Raw genomic sequence first — 16,536 nt, 5'->3', positions numbered from 1 at the left:
ATATTTAAGTTCCAAATATGCCCCAGGCAGTACATTGTATTTCAAACTCCAAAATACCCAGCAATCGGTTGATTATCTGGTTTGTGTATTCTAAAAAAAAGATATAATTTTGCAGAATCAATTTTGCTGAAAAGAACACGAAGTAAATAGTACAGCAATCGAAATTCAGTTATAAATGTTAAGTTCTATAAATTCTTTTAAATTGCATTTAACAGTCCACTTAAGATTGGAAAGAAGATGTAATAGCTAATAATTGCTCTTTTCCTGGAATTAGAGATGTAACTGATCCGTAACAATGCCTTTTACGTTTTATTGTTTGCCAAGTATTTTACTTTTTTAAACTTTTTTAACCAAAAAGAAAAAAAGAAAATTTGAACCATTTCTTCCCCCACCACCCTCACTATCTAGTATCTACTAAACAACTAGCAATAATATGGAAAGGGGGTAAAAAGCATATTACTTCATCGCAAAATGTTACATTAATTAATTTTGTGAAATAAAAAGGGCATTGTTTCTTGACATTTATTATTAAAGTAAAAGATGACCAAGGCTCATATTCTAAAATGTATTACAGAGTGTGCAATGCATTCCATGAGGCATAGCACACTCTAAAATCTGTTCATTTCTAACATAAAGAAGTCTCTAAAAGAAGTCCCACTCATAAAACAGGCCTTCACTCAGTCTGACTGCCAAACTGACTTTGGCAAGCAAGCTTGGAACATTTTAAATTTTACAAACATTATCCTGTTTTAAAAAGTTAATTTGGAACTACTTTAAGGAATGTAAAAATAAACCTTGCTTTCAGTGAAATCAAGATTAAATCTTACCAGACTGCTAAAATTAACTATCATAATCCGATTATATAATTAGTATACAGTATAAAGGCTGAGTCTGTGGGGCTGAAGAGGCCCCTTCTGCCTCTTCCAGAAGAAAAGTTAGTGACCATCTTTTCCCCTTGTTCTTCCCTGGAGGTGGACGGGGTGAAGTGTGCAATTTATAAGAATGAAAAAGTAATACTGAAATCAGGATTCAGTAATAGCTTGATTTCTGAAACAATACTAACAGAATTAACACAGGCAGCAAAGAACAACAAAACAAAACAAAACAAAAGGAGAGAAGAAAATGAGAACAAAGAAAGAAGGTACAGTGCTACGTGCAAAATGGCCACCATGACCCCCATTTTTGCTGAAGTAGAAAGTAAAGCTGAGAGAGCTGAAATATTTAAACAAGATCACAAAGCTAGCAAATGGCAGAGCCGGGACTCAAATGCACTCACTGTATGTCTTCTAAAGCCCACGCTCTTACTCCCTTGAGTTGTGCAGTGAGGAAAGGACAGAGGATTAAGAAAAATGAAGGTTGTAATATAGCACCCAAGATTGCTTCTAGGGGCTAGTGGTCCTTGTCTGCCTTTGAGAAAAACTTTATTTTTACATTTGTAGATTTCAGATTTTAGATCTATCTCCAAAAAGCCCAGGCAACTACAAATTAAATCAGCAGATACTTTTGCCTTCAGATTGATGTAAATAATGACATAGCAGTGGTTTTTATGGGTTATAACTGTGGCTGCTAGAGGAGGTTGAAGGATATTGCCTACCTGCTACAATTCTTTATGATATATATATATATATATAGGGCTTCAGGTTTTTTAAGAAAAGGGATTGTCATTTCCTTGTTATATTTTAAATACAAGCAATCGGACCCCAATTAACTAGAATTATGTTGACAAAAAAGAGTATTCATTGTCAAATACTGCTGTTATTCCACATCATATGTATTCCATTTGCTGCCACGGAGGTTGAAAAGGGACCTCGGTTGCTTTAAGTGCAAAGAAGATCACTCTGTCCAATAGAACTTCCTGCGATGATAAACAAGTTCCATATCTATCTGTCCAACACAGTAGCCACTAATCTCATGTGGCACCTGGGCTCCTGAAATGTGCCTACTCTGACTGAAGAACTGAATTTGTAATTTACTGGGCCCCACTGCGCAGCAGGTCTCAAGGATGCAGTTTAACCATCTCTTCTTGCAAAAGACACCTGTCGCACAGTCCTAGACAGGCTACCATTTATATCAATAAATAAAGATGAATGATTATTTAGCTACTATTAGCAACCTTTCCATGGTAAGGGGTAAAAATAAGGGAAGTGAATTTATAAAACTACAGTCTTGTTCTCTTTCTGTATTAATATATAAACTTGGCTTGTGCCCCTGCAAAAGCACTGATATTTAACTTCTGGGCTCCAGAGACTACAGCAGCTCTGCAGCCAGTGTTTGCTGGTCAAAGAGGACAATACGTGTGGCAGGCCCAGGCTGAATCCAAATGTCTTACTGGCCACGTTACTGCCACCGCTTTGAAGTTGGAGACCATGCGTGCAGTTTCCACCTCTGTCTCCACTCTTAGTAAGTGCTCATTAAATACTTGCTAAATAAGTGAGTAACTCATCTTGAATTTCTCCACTCATTGCTGCAACATCTTAGAAAAGCCATTTGGGTTGAGTCTGGTGACTTGGGCAAATGAGAGGCTCTGGGATCTGTGTCCATGGCTCAGGTTTATGGTACACTGCTGATGAAGTGTTCAAAGTGGTTTTGGGTTCCAATTTCCTAGCTAAATACAATCACACCATCACCAGGGCTCAGGGAAGAGGAAAGGGTGGATCACTGCAGGCCAGATGCAGCGAAGTAAGACACTTCGGAAAATGATGCTCAGAGCTATATAACTTTACCCCTGGACATTATGACACAACACCTATAAAAGAATAAGATTTCGAGTGGTAGATTCTCTTATAAGACAAGAGTTCTCATTTCTTACTTTTTGAGAAAAAAAGAGTTCCCTTCACAGAACGTAACTAGTGTCCTATGGGGAAACAAAAAGAAAACCTCTGAGAAAAGTAAGTCAAAAATTGGAAAATACAGAACCGAAGGAGAAAGGAAATTTAGGTTCACACATTATACAGTCACAATGTATGGGGGGGGCAGGGACAATGTTTATTCAACCTTTGAGGGGCTGAGCTAATGCTGGGGTTCCCTGGTCCCCTCTGGCCAAGCATTCCTGACTCTGTACAGCTGTAATTCCTCCAGGGTGCCACGGGGAACATTCAAAGTGACCATCTGTCTATGAAATCACCTTCAGGGAAATAAAAATGCATTTGGCAGGTACCCAAAACTATCACAGGTTCCTTACCATGATAATGAGTCTGTGGTGTTGCCAAGTATCATTTACAAAGTCCTCTGCTACAATCAAGCACATTTCTTTGCAACACCAAATTAAAAGGTAAGTACAGTTTGGATTAGAAATTTTGTATGCTATTTTTGGATGCAGCACTCCTTATGAATTGTCATAAACCATTACCCTTTCCCTTTAATACGGCAATAAGAGGATCCCAAATGAATAGTTTGCTTCAACCAGCACACATAGAACGTGACTGGCTCCAGAGAGACATTTTCCAGATCTCTGTAGGATAGAGAGCAGATCATTACCTCGCAGCCTCTTAGACAACTGGCCCGTGTTCAGGAGGGAGAGCTGGGAAAAGCTATGTCTCGTGGCCATTCAAATGACCCCTTCACTCTGGCCATCCTGTTCTCTTTACTCTTCCTTAAACAGGCTTTTAATTTCGCACACTTTACCCTGGCGACTTTCCCCCGCCTTCCATGTTCTGCCTCCTCCTGTCCTACATCATGTCCTGGTCATCTTTCAAGGGCCACCCAAGTTCAAGTTCTCAGTCAAACTGTCCTGAACCTCATTCACCTACAGGGACGTTCCCCACCTCTGAACTCCTAGAGTTCTTTGTTGTTTCTATTGCAAAAGAAACTTCTGATTATTTTCATACTTATTTCATTTTTCAACTCCTGGGGTGATTCTAGTGATCAGCTATGTTTAGGACTTACGGGTATAGGCTTTGTCTCGTGGTAGGGAGAGACTACTTTCTGCCTTTTGAATTCCTTAGTGTTACAATTAGTCATGTTAATCAATGGCTGAGCAATGGGTACGAGGATAGGAATCCACAAATGGAAAAGGCAGATGCTTTAAAATGAGAGCTATTTAAACTACTTAGTACCTTGTTTCCCCCAAAATAAGCCCTAGCCGAACCATCAGCTCTCATGCATCTTTTGGAGCAAAAATTAATGTAAGACCCGGTATTATATTATATTATATTATTATTTTACCTGGTCTTATAGTAAAATAAGAACGGGTCTCATATTAATTTTTGCTCCAAGAGATGTATTAGAGGTGATGGTCCAGCTAGGTCTTATTTTCAGAGAAACACAGTTATTTGGTGATAAATGGAATTAAAACAGAATATACTATATGTGATCCTTGCAATGAAACTTAATTCTATCAACCAGAAAATTAACACAGAATTTTAAAAAGCAAAAACAAAAAACAAAACACACCCACAGGTGATTGACAGAATGAATCTTTTAGAGAGATTTATTATAGCTTAAAGAGTCAAGAAGGGAGGAAAGAAAACTGCTGTGTTACCAAAGGTGGGGGAAAAGAGAAATGGGAGTACGAACAACTGAAAGTAAGTGGCAAATGAGCTAGGATAAAATCTCATTTTCTATTTGATTGACTCTTTAGAACATTCTCTATGGTGTTAAGTGCTTTATAAACAAATAAAAACTTTTTAAAAAGTATATCAGCCAGGTGGGCCCATCTGTGGTACAGGTGTAAAGAGCTCTTAGGATCTGCCATCTGTACACAATTTGACCCTAAGGCCACTGATCCTTATGATATCCTTAAAGCAAAGTGAACACCACATACTTCTACCAAGCCATGAATACATCTTAAACATTAATTGAATAATACTTCATGAAGTGTTTTTGAGATTATCAATGAAAAAAGCAACAGGCAGTAAATCACAAAAGGAAACGAAAAAGATTTGGAGAAAGTTCCTGATAGAGATCAGCCTCTAGAACCTTCGTTCGCATACCTTTCCTGAAAGTGTTGGGTAGAAGAACTAATAAAAGGCAGCAAAGCATCGTATGGCATCTTCATTTTCAGAATTTCTTAGCGAGGACACCCTTTGGGACTATCCCAAACTGAGCTGTTCTCCCGTACCTGGGAGCTATATCCACCTCCGCATTTGCTTCTGTGGATATCTTACTGGTGTGAGACAGACACAGCGCCTGGCTCAGCATCGCGCCCATAGCACCGTTCTGTACAGAAACACATGCTGGGCTGAGTCTAAAGGCGTCAGGATTCATGCTGAGAAAACCTCCGACAGTATTGTTATCCTCAATGGAACTGTCATGAAAAATTATCCTCATTCTTTCCAGAAAGCTCACTGGGACTGCCCCGCATCCCCAGAGCTCAATGCCTCGGCTCTGCCCGCTTACAGGTCTTCTCCTGTCTTCCCCATTTCAGTGATTGGCATGACCACCTACCCACCCCGTTGCTGAAGCCAGGAAACTGAAAATCAGTTCTGGCTCTTCTTCCTGTCCTCCCCCATATGCAATTGTGCACCAAATCTAGTAGAGTCTACCTCATAAATTTGTCTAGCATGAAATTATCTCTAAATCCTGGTTCAAGGCACCATCCTCTCACCTGAATGATGCAACGTGCCTTCTAACGGTCTTCCTCTATCCAACAGTCCCGACCCAGTTCCATCTGCTCCCCACGGGGCAGATTATGGGCGTCTCTAAAATGCAAATCTGATAGTGTTTCTTCTCCGCTTAAACATCTGTAATGTCACACCCATTAGGGTGGCCATTATAAACAAACGAAAAAACACACCAAAGAATAAGTGTACCCATGGCTGTGCACTGCTGGTGGGAATGTAAAATAGTACGGCAGCTGTGGAAACAGTCTGGTGGCTCCTCAAAAGGTTAAACCTATTATAGAATTACCATATGATCCAGTCAGTGCACTTCTGGGTGTACACCCAAAAGAAGTGAAAGCAGGGACTCAAAGAGATATTTGCACATCCATGCTTACAGCAGCACGATTCAGCAGAGGCAGTGATTGCTTCTGCTGAAGAGAGAAGGAATGACTAAGGAGTGACAGGAGGGGACATTCTGGGGTGACAGAAATGCCCTACCTTGGACATGGACCCAGGTGTGGATTACACTTGCATATGCATTTGTTGAAACTGATCAAACTGTAGACATAAGATACATGCATTTCCCTGTATGTAAATTATACCAATTTTAACAAGAGAATGCTCTCTTCTAGCTCTTTTAAAACTTTTTAACTTACCTAAAACTGTGAAATAATACTTGGTCTTTCTAGAGTACTCAACATTTTATAAAATACATTACCAGTGCTCACCTGTACTGTATGTGCCTTAACTCACCCACGCAAAAAAAATAGCTGAAAAGCGTAAGAGAAACTACGGGCTGATGGGAAGGAGAACTGGAGATGATAGAGATTTTTCTAGCCCTTTTCAATCTATCATGTCTGAAAACGCTTTACAAAAAAATATTTTTTAAAGTCCTATGCTACAGATTTCATTGGCTATGAAAGGAATTGGTGTTTTCATCTGATCTCAACATACGGCAGTTACCCAAACCCCATGAATAGAAACTGTGAATACAGACATAAGGAAGTGTAAAGAAGCAACTTTTTTTTCCCCCATAAAGGTTGCTCACTATCAATAATATAAAATCAAAGACTCCTGTTTAGGCGGCCTCATCATAAATAGATCCCCCATGTTTAATACCAGAACTTACTAACAACAAAAACTCTGACTGAACTTTATAACGCAAGACCTAGCATGGGCACCTGGCAGAGAGGGCAAAAGGAGGGAGGGTTTACTTGACTAAGAAGTCAATGGATAAAACAGATATACTATTATTTCATTTGCAGTTTAGTAGGCTGTCCACCGTCTGCACAATAGGCATCTTCACTGGTTTTCTTTCTCTGACACATTTTTCTCTCCTTTTGGGGAAATCAACAGAAGCAGTCACATTCCTGTGGAATAACGAATGCTAAAGGCGGGTGAAACCTGCGGGTCACTCACCTTATGGTGGCTATGTGCTGCTGCACAGGCTGATGCTGAAAATGGTCGGGCCACGGGTGATGCAGGCAGAAGGATGGCGAGGGCTGCAGACAGCACGTGGTCTGGTAAACAGGGGCGTGATGCGGGCACAGAGAGGCAGAGTACTCCGAGGCGGGCTGCATGCAACACGGGGCCAAAGCGGAAGGTGACACAGCACCAGCCTCGCCATGGCACTCCTGGTGACCGTGATGGCTGGTCAAAGGATGATGGTATGGGCAAGGGTGGCAGGACTGGGGTAGCATCTGAGGTGTTCTTTGGTTGTCTAAAGGCAGGAAGGATGACTTAATTGTGCCATTCACTTGCAGGCATCCATTGGGACTCACTTTTGCCCTTGGTGCTTCTTTGGGTGTGAGCTGCTGCGCTGCAAGGTCTCCGTCACAGGCGGTGAGGGGACTCGGGTTGGCAGCACTGGCCGCAATGCTGCCATTGCTCAGAATCACAAAATCGCTGTTTCTGCTGCTCGTAGCCATGCTCCAGTGTCTTGACCCTGAGAAAGAAAACGACATGAAATCAAGCAGTTATAGTCAGGCAGGCAAATATGTGGAGGAGACAGGAAAGATTCTTAAACACAGCGCTTTGAAAACAAAGGTTCCCTCAGGAGCTGTGAGAGTGGGGGAACCCAGAAGCGGCTGGGACAGAACCAGCCCTCCTCGTCTTTCCTCCCGGCCACTCTGAGAACCCTCTCCTGTCCCGACTGACTCCTTTTCCCCAGCCCACCTCTACTTTTAGGGCCCTTCTTCTCTCCTCATCCTAGATGTGCAAGTATCCGTCAAGAATTAGGTCATTTTAGGGTGGGGGCGGGGAGGGGGAAGAAGCGAGGGAGGATACGAATATCACCCCTCAACTTTTCCACAATATCGTGTTTGGGGTGTTTTGACATAAAGGTAACGGGCAAAATGAAGGATCACTCTGAAGGCAGTGAGCTGTGTAGGTTAAAATAATGTGAATAATGTTCAGCATGTTTTTATGTCTTAGAAAAAATATCAAGAAAATTTGATTTTTCCTCTAAGTCACTCGGGTCTTAGAATAAGAATAAACAACCAACCCCCACCCCCCAAAAAAATAACCTAATCAGCTAAGGATTGTGGCTACCAAGATGACAGACACGAAAGGTTCGTCCCCTAAACCAATGAATACAATGTTAAAAAGTAATGAACATAAGTTGCCATGACCTGACTGTTTGCGACATAAGTATGTGACGTAAGTTGCCATGACCTTATTGTTTTTCATGTATTGCTTGGACATGAGAAAAATAATACAATGGATAGGATTTATTTCAAATGAGACTTTTGTTCTTAATTTTTTTCCTTTCACCAAATGATCCAGGTCTTCAATGTAAAAAAAAGAAAACTAATGCTCAAATTACCAGTAGCATGTTTCTGTCCAGTCAACCAACAAAAGCAAAATCAGACAACCTCTTCCCTCTCTCCTCACTCACGCACCGTCCTCTGACCAACGTACACATAAAATCTGGAAATTTGCAGTTAAAAAAATAGGCCATCAAATGCTATGATTGGTCTACTTAACCTTACTTAACATGAGAGCCAACAAGAAAAAAAGAAAACCATAGTCTGGCTCACTAACCCTTCTGGCATGGCATTCTTCTAATAGACAAAACAGCTTCTGGAGAAATCTCTCTCCAGTCTCTCCCCATCTCCTGCAGACACACAGGTACCAGAAAGAGATCATCTCTTTTCAGTCTGAGTACATGGAAATCGAACCTGACAAACTTGGATCAGCCACGAGGACGATTCCAACACACGGCGTTTCAATATATAACTATTCCACAGGGGCACTTCTGAGCAGAGCATGACAGTACAACGCATCAAAAAACCAGTCTGCCAATCCCAACTGCCTTTTATAATAACAATTGAGAGGGATTTTGAATTGTGGTAGTAAATACAGTTGCTCTCTCCTTCAGTGAATACACTCCTGAGTAGAAATATATATTATAAAACAGTTTTAAAACATAGTTTTATAAAACATTCATATAATATACTCAACACAAAGCAATGGTAGTTAAACGTGTTATCCAACTAGTGGGCAAGGAGGGTAGGCAACGGGTTAGAGCCCTAATCTGACGCAGGAGGCACACACTAACCTTTCTCCCACCACCTTCTCAATGTGCAATAGATCTGCTTCCTTACTTAAGTTGCTGTTTACTGAAGACTGTACCCTCCCTTTTTTTGTTAACAAAAAAAAGTTGTATGCAAATGCTCTGAAAACAATAAAACACATCAATTAAAGGCCAACCAAAGAGGGGTTAGACTTCTAAAAAAATTAATTGAAACTTAAGATGTTTGTATACTTAAATGAAAGACAAGTCTAGATAATGTAATAAGCAAACTAGATAAACGCAGTTATTTCCCAGAACTAGAAACTCTCACTGCAAATTCACCACTGAAATCACTGAAGGCACACCTCTCCCTTCCACCAACGACTCAAGCCTTCTCTCCAGACCTCTGTCAAGCTACCTCAGCTGACAGATCTGCTGGGATGAATGGGAAAGTCAGTGACTCCCCTTGACCTTTCCCTTAGGAGGCTGGGAGGAAGGAAGACTTTCTCTGGTAGGTCGGTTTGGTTTTACCATCCCAAGTTGGTTAATATCTCAGCGATCCTAGTTTTCGGTTAAGTATTTAATTTCAGTCAATCCTATTGACTCTAATCACAGCTGCCGGGGGAGTTATTCTAGTGAGAAGCATAAAACAACCAAAATCTTCTAAGTTTTCAAGTGAAACTGGGCTTAAAACGGCACCATCAATCTCTAACACCCTGCAAAGTGCCTGAAATCCCATCTAGACTCTTGTCAATTTCATGTTACCCTATCTTCTAATTGAATCTGCTTTTCCTCAGGAAAAAGTAATTTTTCTTTTTCTTCGTAACCAGAATTACAATTATCATTCCCTCTTATTTTTATTGCAAATGTATCATCTTGTAGTTACATAAGAGTTAAATAGATTTCTGCAGACCTACCGGGCGAGCCAATCACCATTTATAACATTCCTCCCACCCCCGCCCCACTGTGGTAAAATGCCATTCAAGTGCCAAATAACTGACTTACAAATGAATTTTTGGAACATAACCTGTTTCGTAACTTGGAGACTTCTTGCAATGAAGTCGGAACTAGTGGATAGTAAAGAATAATTTGAACTCTCACTTTGGCTTGTATTTGAAGTAAGTCACATGAGCTTTCTATGATTTAGTTTCTTTAACTATAAAATGAGAACAATCAAATAAGTTAGGAATTGTAAGTGAAAAATAATAAAAAACAAACCCGAAATAAATTGTTCTAAGAAATGTCTATGGATGAAGTTCAGTGGATGTATCTGTGTGGGAATTCAGATGAGCAGAATGACAGTTTCACTCTGAAGTCAAGAGGTGACCCAAGCCCATGTAGGGAAAGATCTTAACTTCTTTAGAACTGAGACAAATGAGAAAAAAAATAAAATGATCTGAGCCTAGGATAGAACAGGAAACGAGATGAGCTACAGGAAGAGCCAACATAAAAAGGAACTATTGTCCTAAATGTAATGCTATGTGATTATAAATGCAGTCATCAGAGTACTTATGGTGGAAGTTCAAATTCAGTTTTGGATCAAAAATAATGAAAGCTTTTTTCAAAGACAGCAATGTTGAAATCATCTGTTTTCCCCAGGGCCATAATACACCGGGGCTGCCAGAAGAAAGCTATTCTTGAGGCACTGGCTTGAGGTGTGATGGGACCCACTGCCAGATATTTTAGTGTATTTCCTGTTGCTCATGAATTTAATATGCCAATATCAATACATTCAAAGCTACTAACCTCATTTTTCCTATTTCACCTTTTCTACTAGCATTTTTATGTCCTGAGTGCTTTAGCAGTGTGGGACTTATCAGGCCTTTGGCCAAGGTGCATCTTTTGATTACATTTTTTTTTTTTTAAGATTTTATTGGGGCAGGGGAACAGGACTTTATTGGGGAACAGTGTGTACTTCCAGGACTTTTTCCCAAGTCAAGTTGTTGTCCTTTCAGTCTTAGTTGTGGAGGGTGCAGCTCAGCTCTAGGTCCAGTCGCCGTTGCTAGTTGCAGGGGGCACAGCCCACCATCCCTTGCGGGAGTTGAAACTGGCAACCTTGTGGTTGAGAGGACGCGCTCCAACCAACTGAGCCATCTGGGAGCTCAGCGGCAGCTCAGCTCAAGGTGTCGTGTTCAATTTTAGTTGCAGGGGGCAGAGCCCACCATCCCTTGCGGGACTCGAGGAATTGAACTGGCAACCTTGTGGCCCACTGGCCCATGTGGGAATCCAACCGGCCGCCTTCGGAGTTAGGAGCACGGAGCTCCAACTGCCTGAGCCACCGGGCCGGCCCCTTTTGATTACATTTTAAAATTTAAGTTTTTTTCCGTTGAGCCTCAGTTCTTCACATAATAATCAGTGCCGATCTCATGGGATTACTATGAGAATGTAAAACTGTTTTGAAAACCATACAGGGCTATGCATTTATAGTGGAGGAGTCATCATTATTGCTTCACTGATTGGCGAGAATATACAAAAATATGGAATGATGCTTCTTGGTTGGAAAGCCAAAATTATGTTTTAAAATGGTAGCTGGGACATCTGTAGCTGGGTGGGTCTGAGATTGAAAGTTGATTCTACTAGTTAGTAACAATGAGAATCTGGGTCAAGTTACTTATGTTCTTAGAGTCTCTAAGTCTTGGTTGTTCTTAGAGTTAAATTTGTTTGAAATGCAAATTGCTTCAACCTTTTGAGCACCACTAGTCAAAATGTAAAATACCCTCATCCTCTGACCTACAACAATTCTACTGGGAATTTATCCTTTGGACGAACATGAACAATTGTATAAAGATAAATGCACAGATAAATAAAGGTGTTGACTGCACCACTGTTGGTACCAATGAAAAGCGGAAACAATCTAAATTCTCAATAGGGGAATGAAACTCTTGTCATATACATACATTGGGTATTCTGTACAATAAAAAAGGATAAGTTAGATCAGGTTTATTGGTATGGAAAGAGGTCCAAAGTGCATCTTTATGTGTAAATAAAACCCAGCTGCAGAACAGCCTATCTGGTATGAATCCATTTTATTGAAAATACAAGGGTGATACACATACATGGTTAGAATATATACAAATAATTTCTAGAAGGACATAGAAAATGCTAACATTGTTTCCTGCTGGAAAGTTGGGTGTGAACATTTGGAAGGATGGAGAAGACTTTTACATTTTACTTTCTGCACTGCTCACAACTTTTACTACAAATATGTCTCCTCATAGTAATAAAATATTAATAAAACAACATATAAGGTTCCTAGGACAGAGACTAATAATGAACAAATTATTATTAAAATGCAAAAAACAGAAACAAACTTATTTTACCTTGGAGGATAATTAGACATCTGTTCTATTCACTGGATGCATTTTAAATAATTTACCTTCTCATATATATCTGCTCTCTTACAATAACACCTTACACAATATATCAAATAATTGGATAAAGCAGGAAATATAAACAGAGCTAAGGAGCAAGAACAGATGAATACAAACTATTCAGAAAAAGGGTTTCAACATATTGCATAGCTTCCAAATTTTTGGAAACATAAATTATTGCTTATTGTACCAAAGCTCTCTATGAACCAAAAGTATCATGCCTAGTCAGTAAGCATTAAGCAGACACAAGAGAAGAAATAAGACACATTTCAATCATGTTGAATGACATGTAGAAAGAAAAGCTATCAGAGTTCATGTGATTAGAAGGATCAAGTAATTACATCCTACTTTGGTTTGGGACTCAGGAAACTTACCACTTATAAGATATAAGGAAATTATCATGCTTCAAAGACAAAAAGTAGTATCTCATTGAAAATGCTATCATTTAATCACAGGAGGGTCTGTTTGAATTATGGAAATTATATTCATCAACATATTACATACCAAAATATGCTAATGACACAATTTGACCCAACGGATGCAAACTATTTAGGTGGCTCAACGTCTAACATCTCATGAGTGTTAACAAAAACTTCATAGTAACTCTTTGGAATTAGAAGTCAGAATTACTAGGTGGCCAGAAAACTGTCAGGTTAAAATCTAAATGTAATGTTGAAGAGAATACACAGACCTGCTCCGGTTACCACAGTAACCGTTTAGCAAAGCCATAGCTGTCCTTAACAAACACGGGCTCATCTAGCCTGAGGGGACATCACCCTCACCAGTCACCATAGTACACCTCGGTGGTATTTCCAAACACTTTCACACGCACGATCTCTCCTGAGTTGATCCTCCTAAGAGCCCTCAGAAAAACAGGTGTGGCAGGCACTACCACTCCATTCTGCAAAAGAAAAGCTCAGACAGAGAGAGTCTTCAACGGTAAGGCCTGATGCCAAGGTTTTCTGATGCCAAGGGCTTTCTGCTAAACGACATTCCTTAAACTCGGACAATGTATTCTAGAAGAACCGTTTGCTGCATCTTCATCAGATTCATAACACCACACAACAACAACACAAGGCAAGACTAGTTCACCCAAAGATCCCGTGTCGTAGCGAATCATCTTTTTCCAAAGAGTGATGCTCCCTATATAGCACAATTGCACTACATCCGTAAGATACAAAGCACGAATCCAGTGCTTCCCAAACATTGAGGACCACGTGGAGATGATGCTAAAATGCGGATTCTGGTATGGTCCCTGTGGAGTGGGCCGACAAGCTGCCACAACATGCCCACGCTGCTGGTCCCCGGAACACACTTTGTGCAGCAAGGCAAAACCACAACCTAGGTGGGGCGGTACAAGGGAATTAGGCCTACGTAATGGCAAAATGACGCCCAATTAGAGTGGAATGGATAAAAAGTAGGGAAATGACTGCAGTTGACAGAGAAATAAAGGCCAGTTTTTCTGATTAAGGCAGAGAAAAGTAACACATTTCAACAATAAAGGTTCTAATTGATAACGAAGTGTAATTATGGCTTATTTCATGACCCCTACACTGTGCATAGAAATAACAACTGATCAAATTTTAATCTTTTTAGCACAACACATATCCAGACTGAAGCACCTTGCCCAGTTAACTGGGTGAGATAATCTTTTCGTCTCAGGTGGTACTAGATACAAGAAGATGGGTCTATAAAGATACCTGAAGTCATTTTTCACCCCAGGTATATAGGCCATCTGGGGTGTACCATATCCGTTATTTACCAAACATATTTTAATAGGAAACAATTGCTTCTTAGCAGATTTTGCTCTTAGGTCACACTTGCTGATGCTTAGCCTAAATGATGGTCTTATTTCTGATCACTGGTACTAAACTGACGTATTAACACTTAGTTCTATGGCCAGAAAATAGGTAGCTTCTCTAAATGCACCAGAGAAACTGACAAAGAACTGTATTTTAGGCATCTTCTGTAGTGGGGTTACATGGCCAAACGCCATCGGCCCAGTTTTATCTCTAGGACTATTTTTCCCCTCAAAGGGCTATTAAAAGCTTTTTTTCTTTTTGTTTGTTTTAAGGCTCACTATATCAAGTACTTTCCTCACATTACCTCTAAGAAGATATTCTTAAACCCATTATGGAGAAAACTGAGAGTCAAAAATATTAAAGTATAACTAATCCAAATCAATGACTGAAATTCAATCTCCAGCCAACATGTCTCTAAGAGTAAGGCTTTCCCACTACCTCAAGATGCTTCTAGGGCACTGCCAAGTTGAACCCGCTTTTACAGGACCACTAGAGGCTACTGATATAAAATTCAGTCTGAAGGTCCACGTGAAATAGAGCCTCTGAATTCAATATTTCCCAAGTTTTAAAAGGTACAAGCCAGCATTTAAGAGTGTCAGAGACATATTTCACTGAATTAAGAAGAGGGGCCGTCCACCCGTGCATTGCATTATGCAAACCTGGGAAGTAAGGCAATGGACCGATCTTCACTGTCATGGGGTATTTGGTCTATTTCAAAATTATGTAATTGTGACCTAACAGCAAAATCTGTATCTTTAATCAAAGAATCAGGCACTTTTAGGGAACTGAAAACAATGGTCTTAAATAAAGAATGTAATCTTCTCCCTTTCTGAGACAAATTAAATTTTATTTTCCTTTGAGTTCATGAACTTTCTACCATTAAACTCTCCTTCCAAAAGAACACTTATAAATATCTTCACTTAATCACCTATAAATATTTTATATGTTGCAAAGAATTATACAAAAATATGGTATTATGGTATTATTCCCCTTGAGCATAAATTGCAATACACTCAGAGCCATTTTCCCCAAAGATACGTGCTATGCATTGCAAGATCTATACTACACCACTAAACATACATTTCATAAGAGCTTACTAGGTATTATTGGTATGCTTTGCATCACACTACAAAAAGGCAAAGAATCTGAAAGGAACAATTACTCTTCTTTTACAATGAAAACTTCCTATTTTTCTATTAAATTCATATTATCAAGAAGGTAGTTTAAACTTATGATAACAAACACCATCTTTGAAAATGAAATATACTTAACATCTCATATAATCTCTTTTAATGTGATTATATACAAGATGTATGTTGATAAAGGCATCGATAAAGATAAACTGTAAATGTTCTTTTGTTATTACAAACAAAAACATTCATAATATTTACAAGGAGCTTAACGATATAGAAGAAAAATGAAAACCGCCAGATAATGTTTCCCTTCCACTCACAACAACAATAACAAGAAGCTAAATAGTCTTAGGAAGATGTTACAGTGTATGTGCCACAGCAAATCTGAAGCTCCTGAATTTAGGAAGCAGTCTTATTGCTAGATGTGAGTTAGGTTGTCAAAACAGAGATTTTTATACCTGTAGGGGTGAGTGGTAGGAATTTCAGGGCTGTAGAAACATCGGTCTCATTTTTCTCATTTATTTTATGCCCAGTGTGCCTTTGGGAACAGGTCTATGTGGGAAGAGAAATGTGGGTATAAAATAAAGTTTATCTTTTTCAGTCTGGGATAAATGATAGTCAATAACATCCTCTTTTTAGCATAAACACTGATCTTCCTAAATACATCTTTCAAGAGCAGTATTGCTGTATTGCAGTTAGTAAAGCAGGTTTCAGATAGCGCTTCTCCAAGTTCATCCACAAAAATTATCATTCCACAAAATCTTCACCACTTCTCCTCACACTTATGATGTAAGTGCTGTATACATAAGCATCAATGCTGGTGATTGAGGGAGAAGGAGAGGGGAAGGGAGGGGGGTGAACAGAGGGAGAGGGGAGCGGGGAGAGAGAGAGAGAGAGAGAGAGAGAGAGAGAAAGGCTTCTTATATCTTTTAGTTCCTATTTCAGATGACTTCAGTTCTATTAAGCACTAATTTCTTTTGAACCTTAAGTCTGGAGACTTATGTTCCTTTGTATAATTAAGAATACACAAAATAAAACTAGGGAAGTTTTCTATAATCAGAAATGTCTATCAATAGCCTTTTTAAAAAGTTCTAGAAAGCTCTCTGAGAAGTTAACTAACCCAACAACCAGCCAAGACATTTATTTAGAGTCTGCTGCAAATCTTGAAGGGAATGC

General features: G+C 39.6%; 1 protein-coding gene across 11 annotated transcripts in view; it reads right to left on the bottom strand.

Moving 5' to 3' along the window:
• The window catches only part of DISP1 (dispatched RND transporter family member 1), a 181,883-nt gene that overhangs the window by 42,756 nt on the left and 122,591 nt on the right, over positions 1-16,536 (bottom strand). For 10 of the 11 annotated variants that reach the window (XM_033099537.1, XM_033099534.1, XM_033099539.1 and 7 more), the window contains one exon: positions 6,960-7,485. In XM_033099537.1, coding sequence (XP_032955428.1) covers positions 6,960-7,485 — 526 coding nt within the window. Of the gene's footprint in view, positions 1-6,959; positions 7,486-15,818; positions 15,908-16,536 lie in introns of those variants that run through there. The other variant, XM_033099540.1, reaches the window with a different exon arrangement.

Source organism: Rhinolophus ferrumequinum, chromosome 27 (assembly GCF_004115265.2).
Source record: "Rhinolophus ferrumequinum isolate MPI-CBG mRhiFer1 chromosome 27, mRhiFer1_v1.p, whole genome shotgun sequence".
Classification (NCBI taxonomy): Eukaryota; Metazoa; Chordata; class Mammalia; order Chiroptera; family Rhinolophidae; genus Rhinolophus; species Rhinolophus ferrumequinum.
This window is presented reverse-complemented; position numbering and strand designations above follow the sequence as displayed.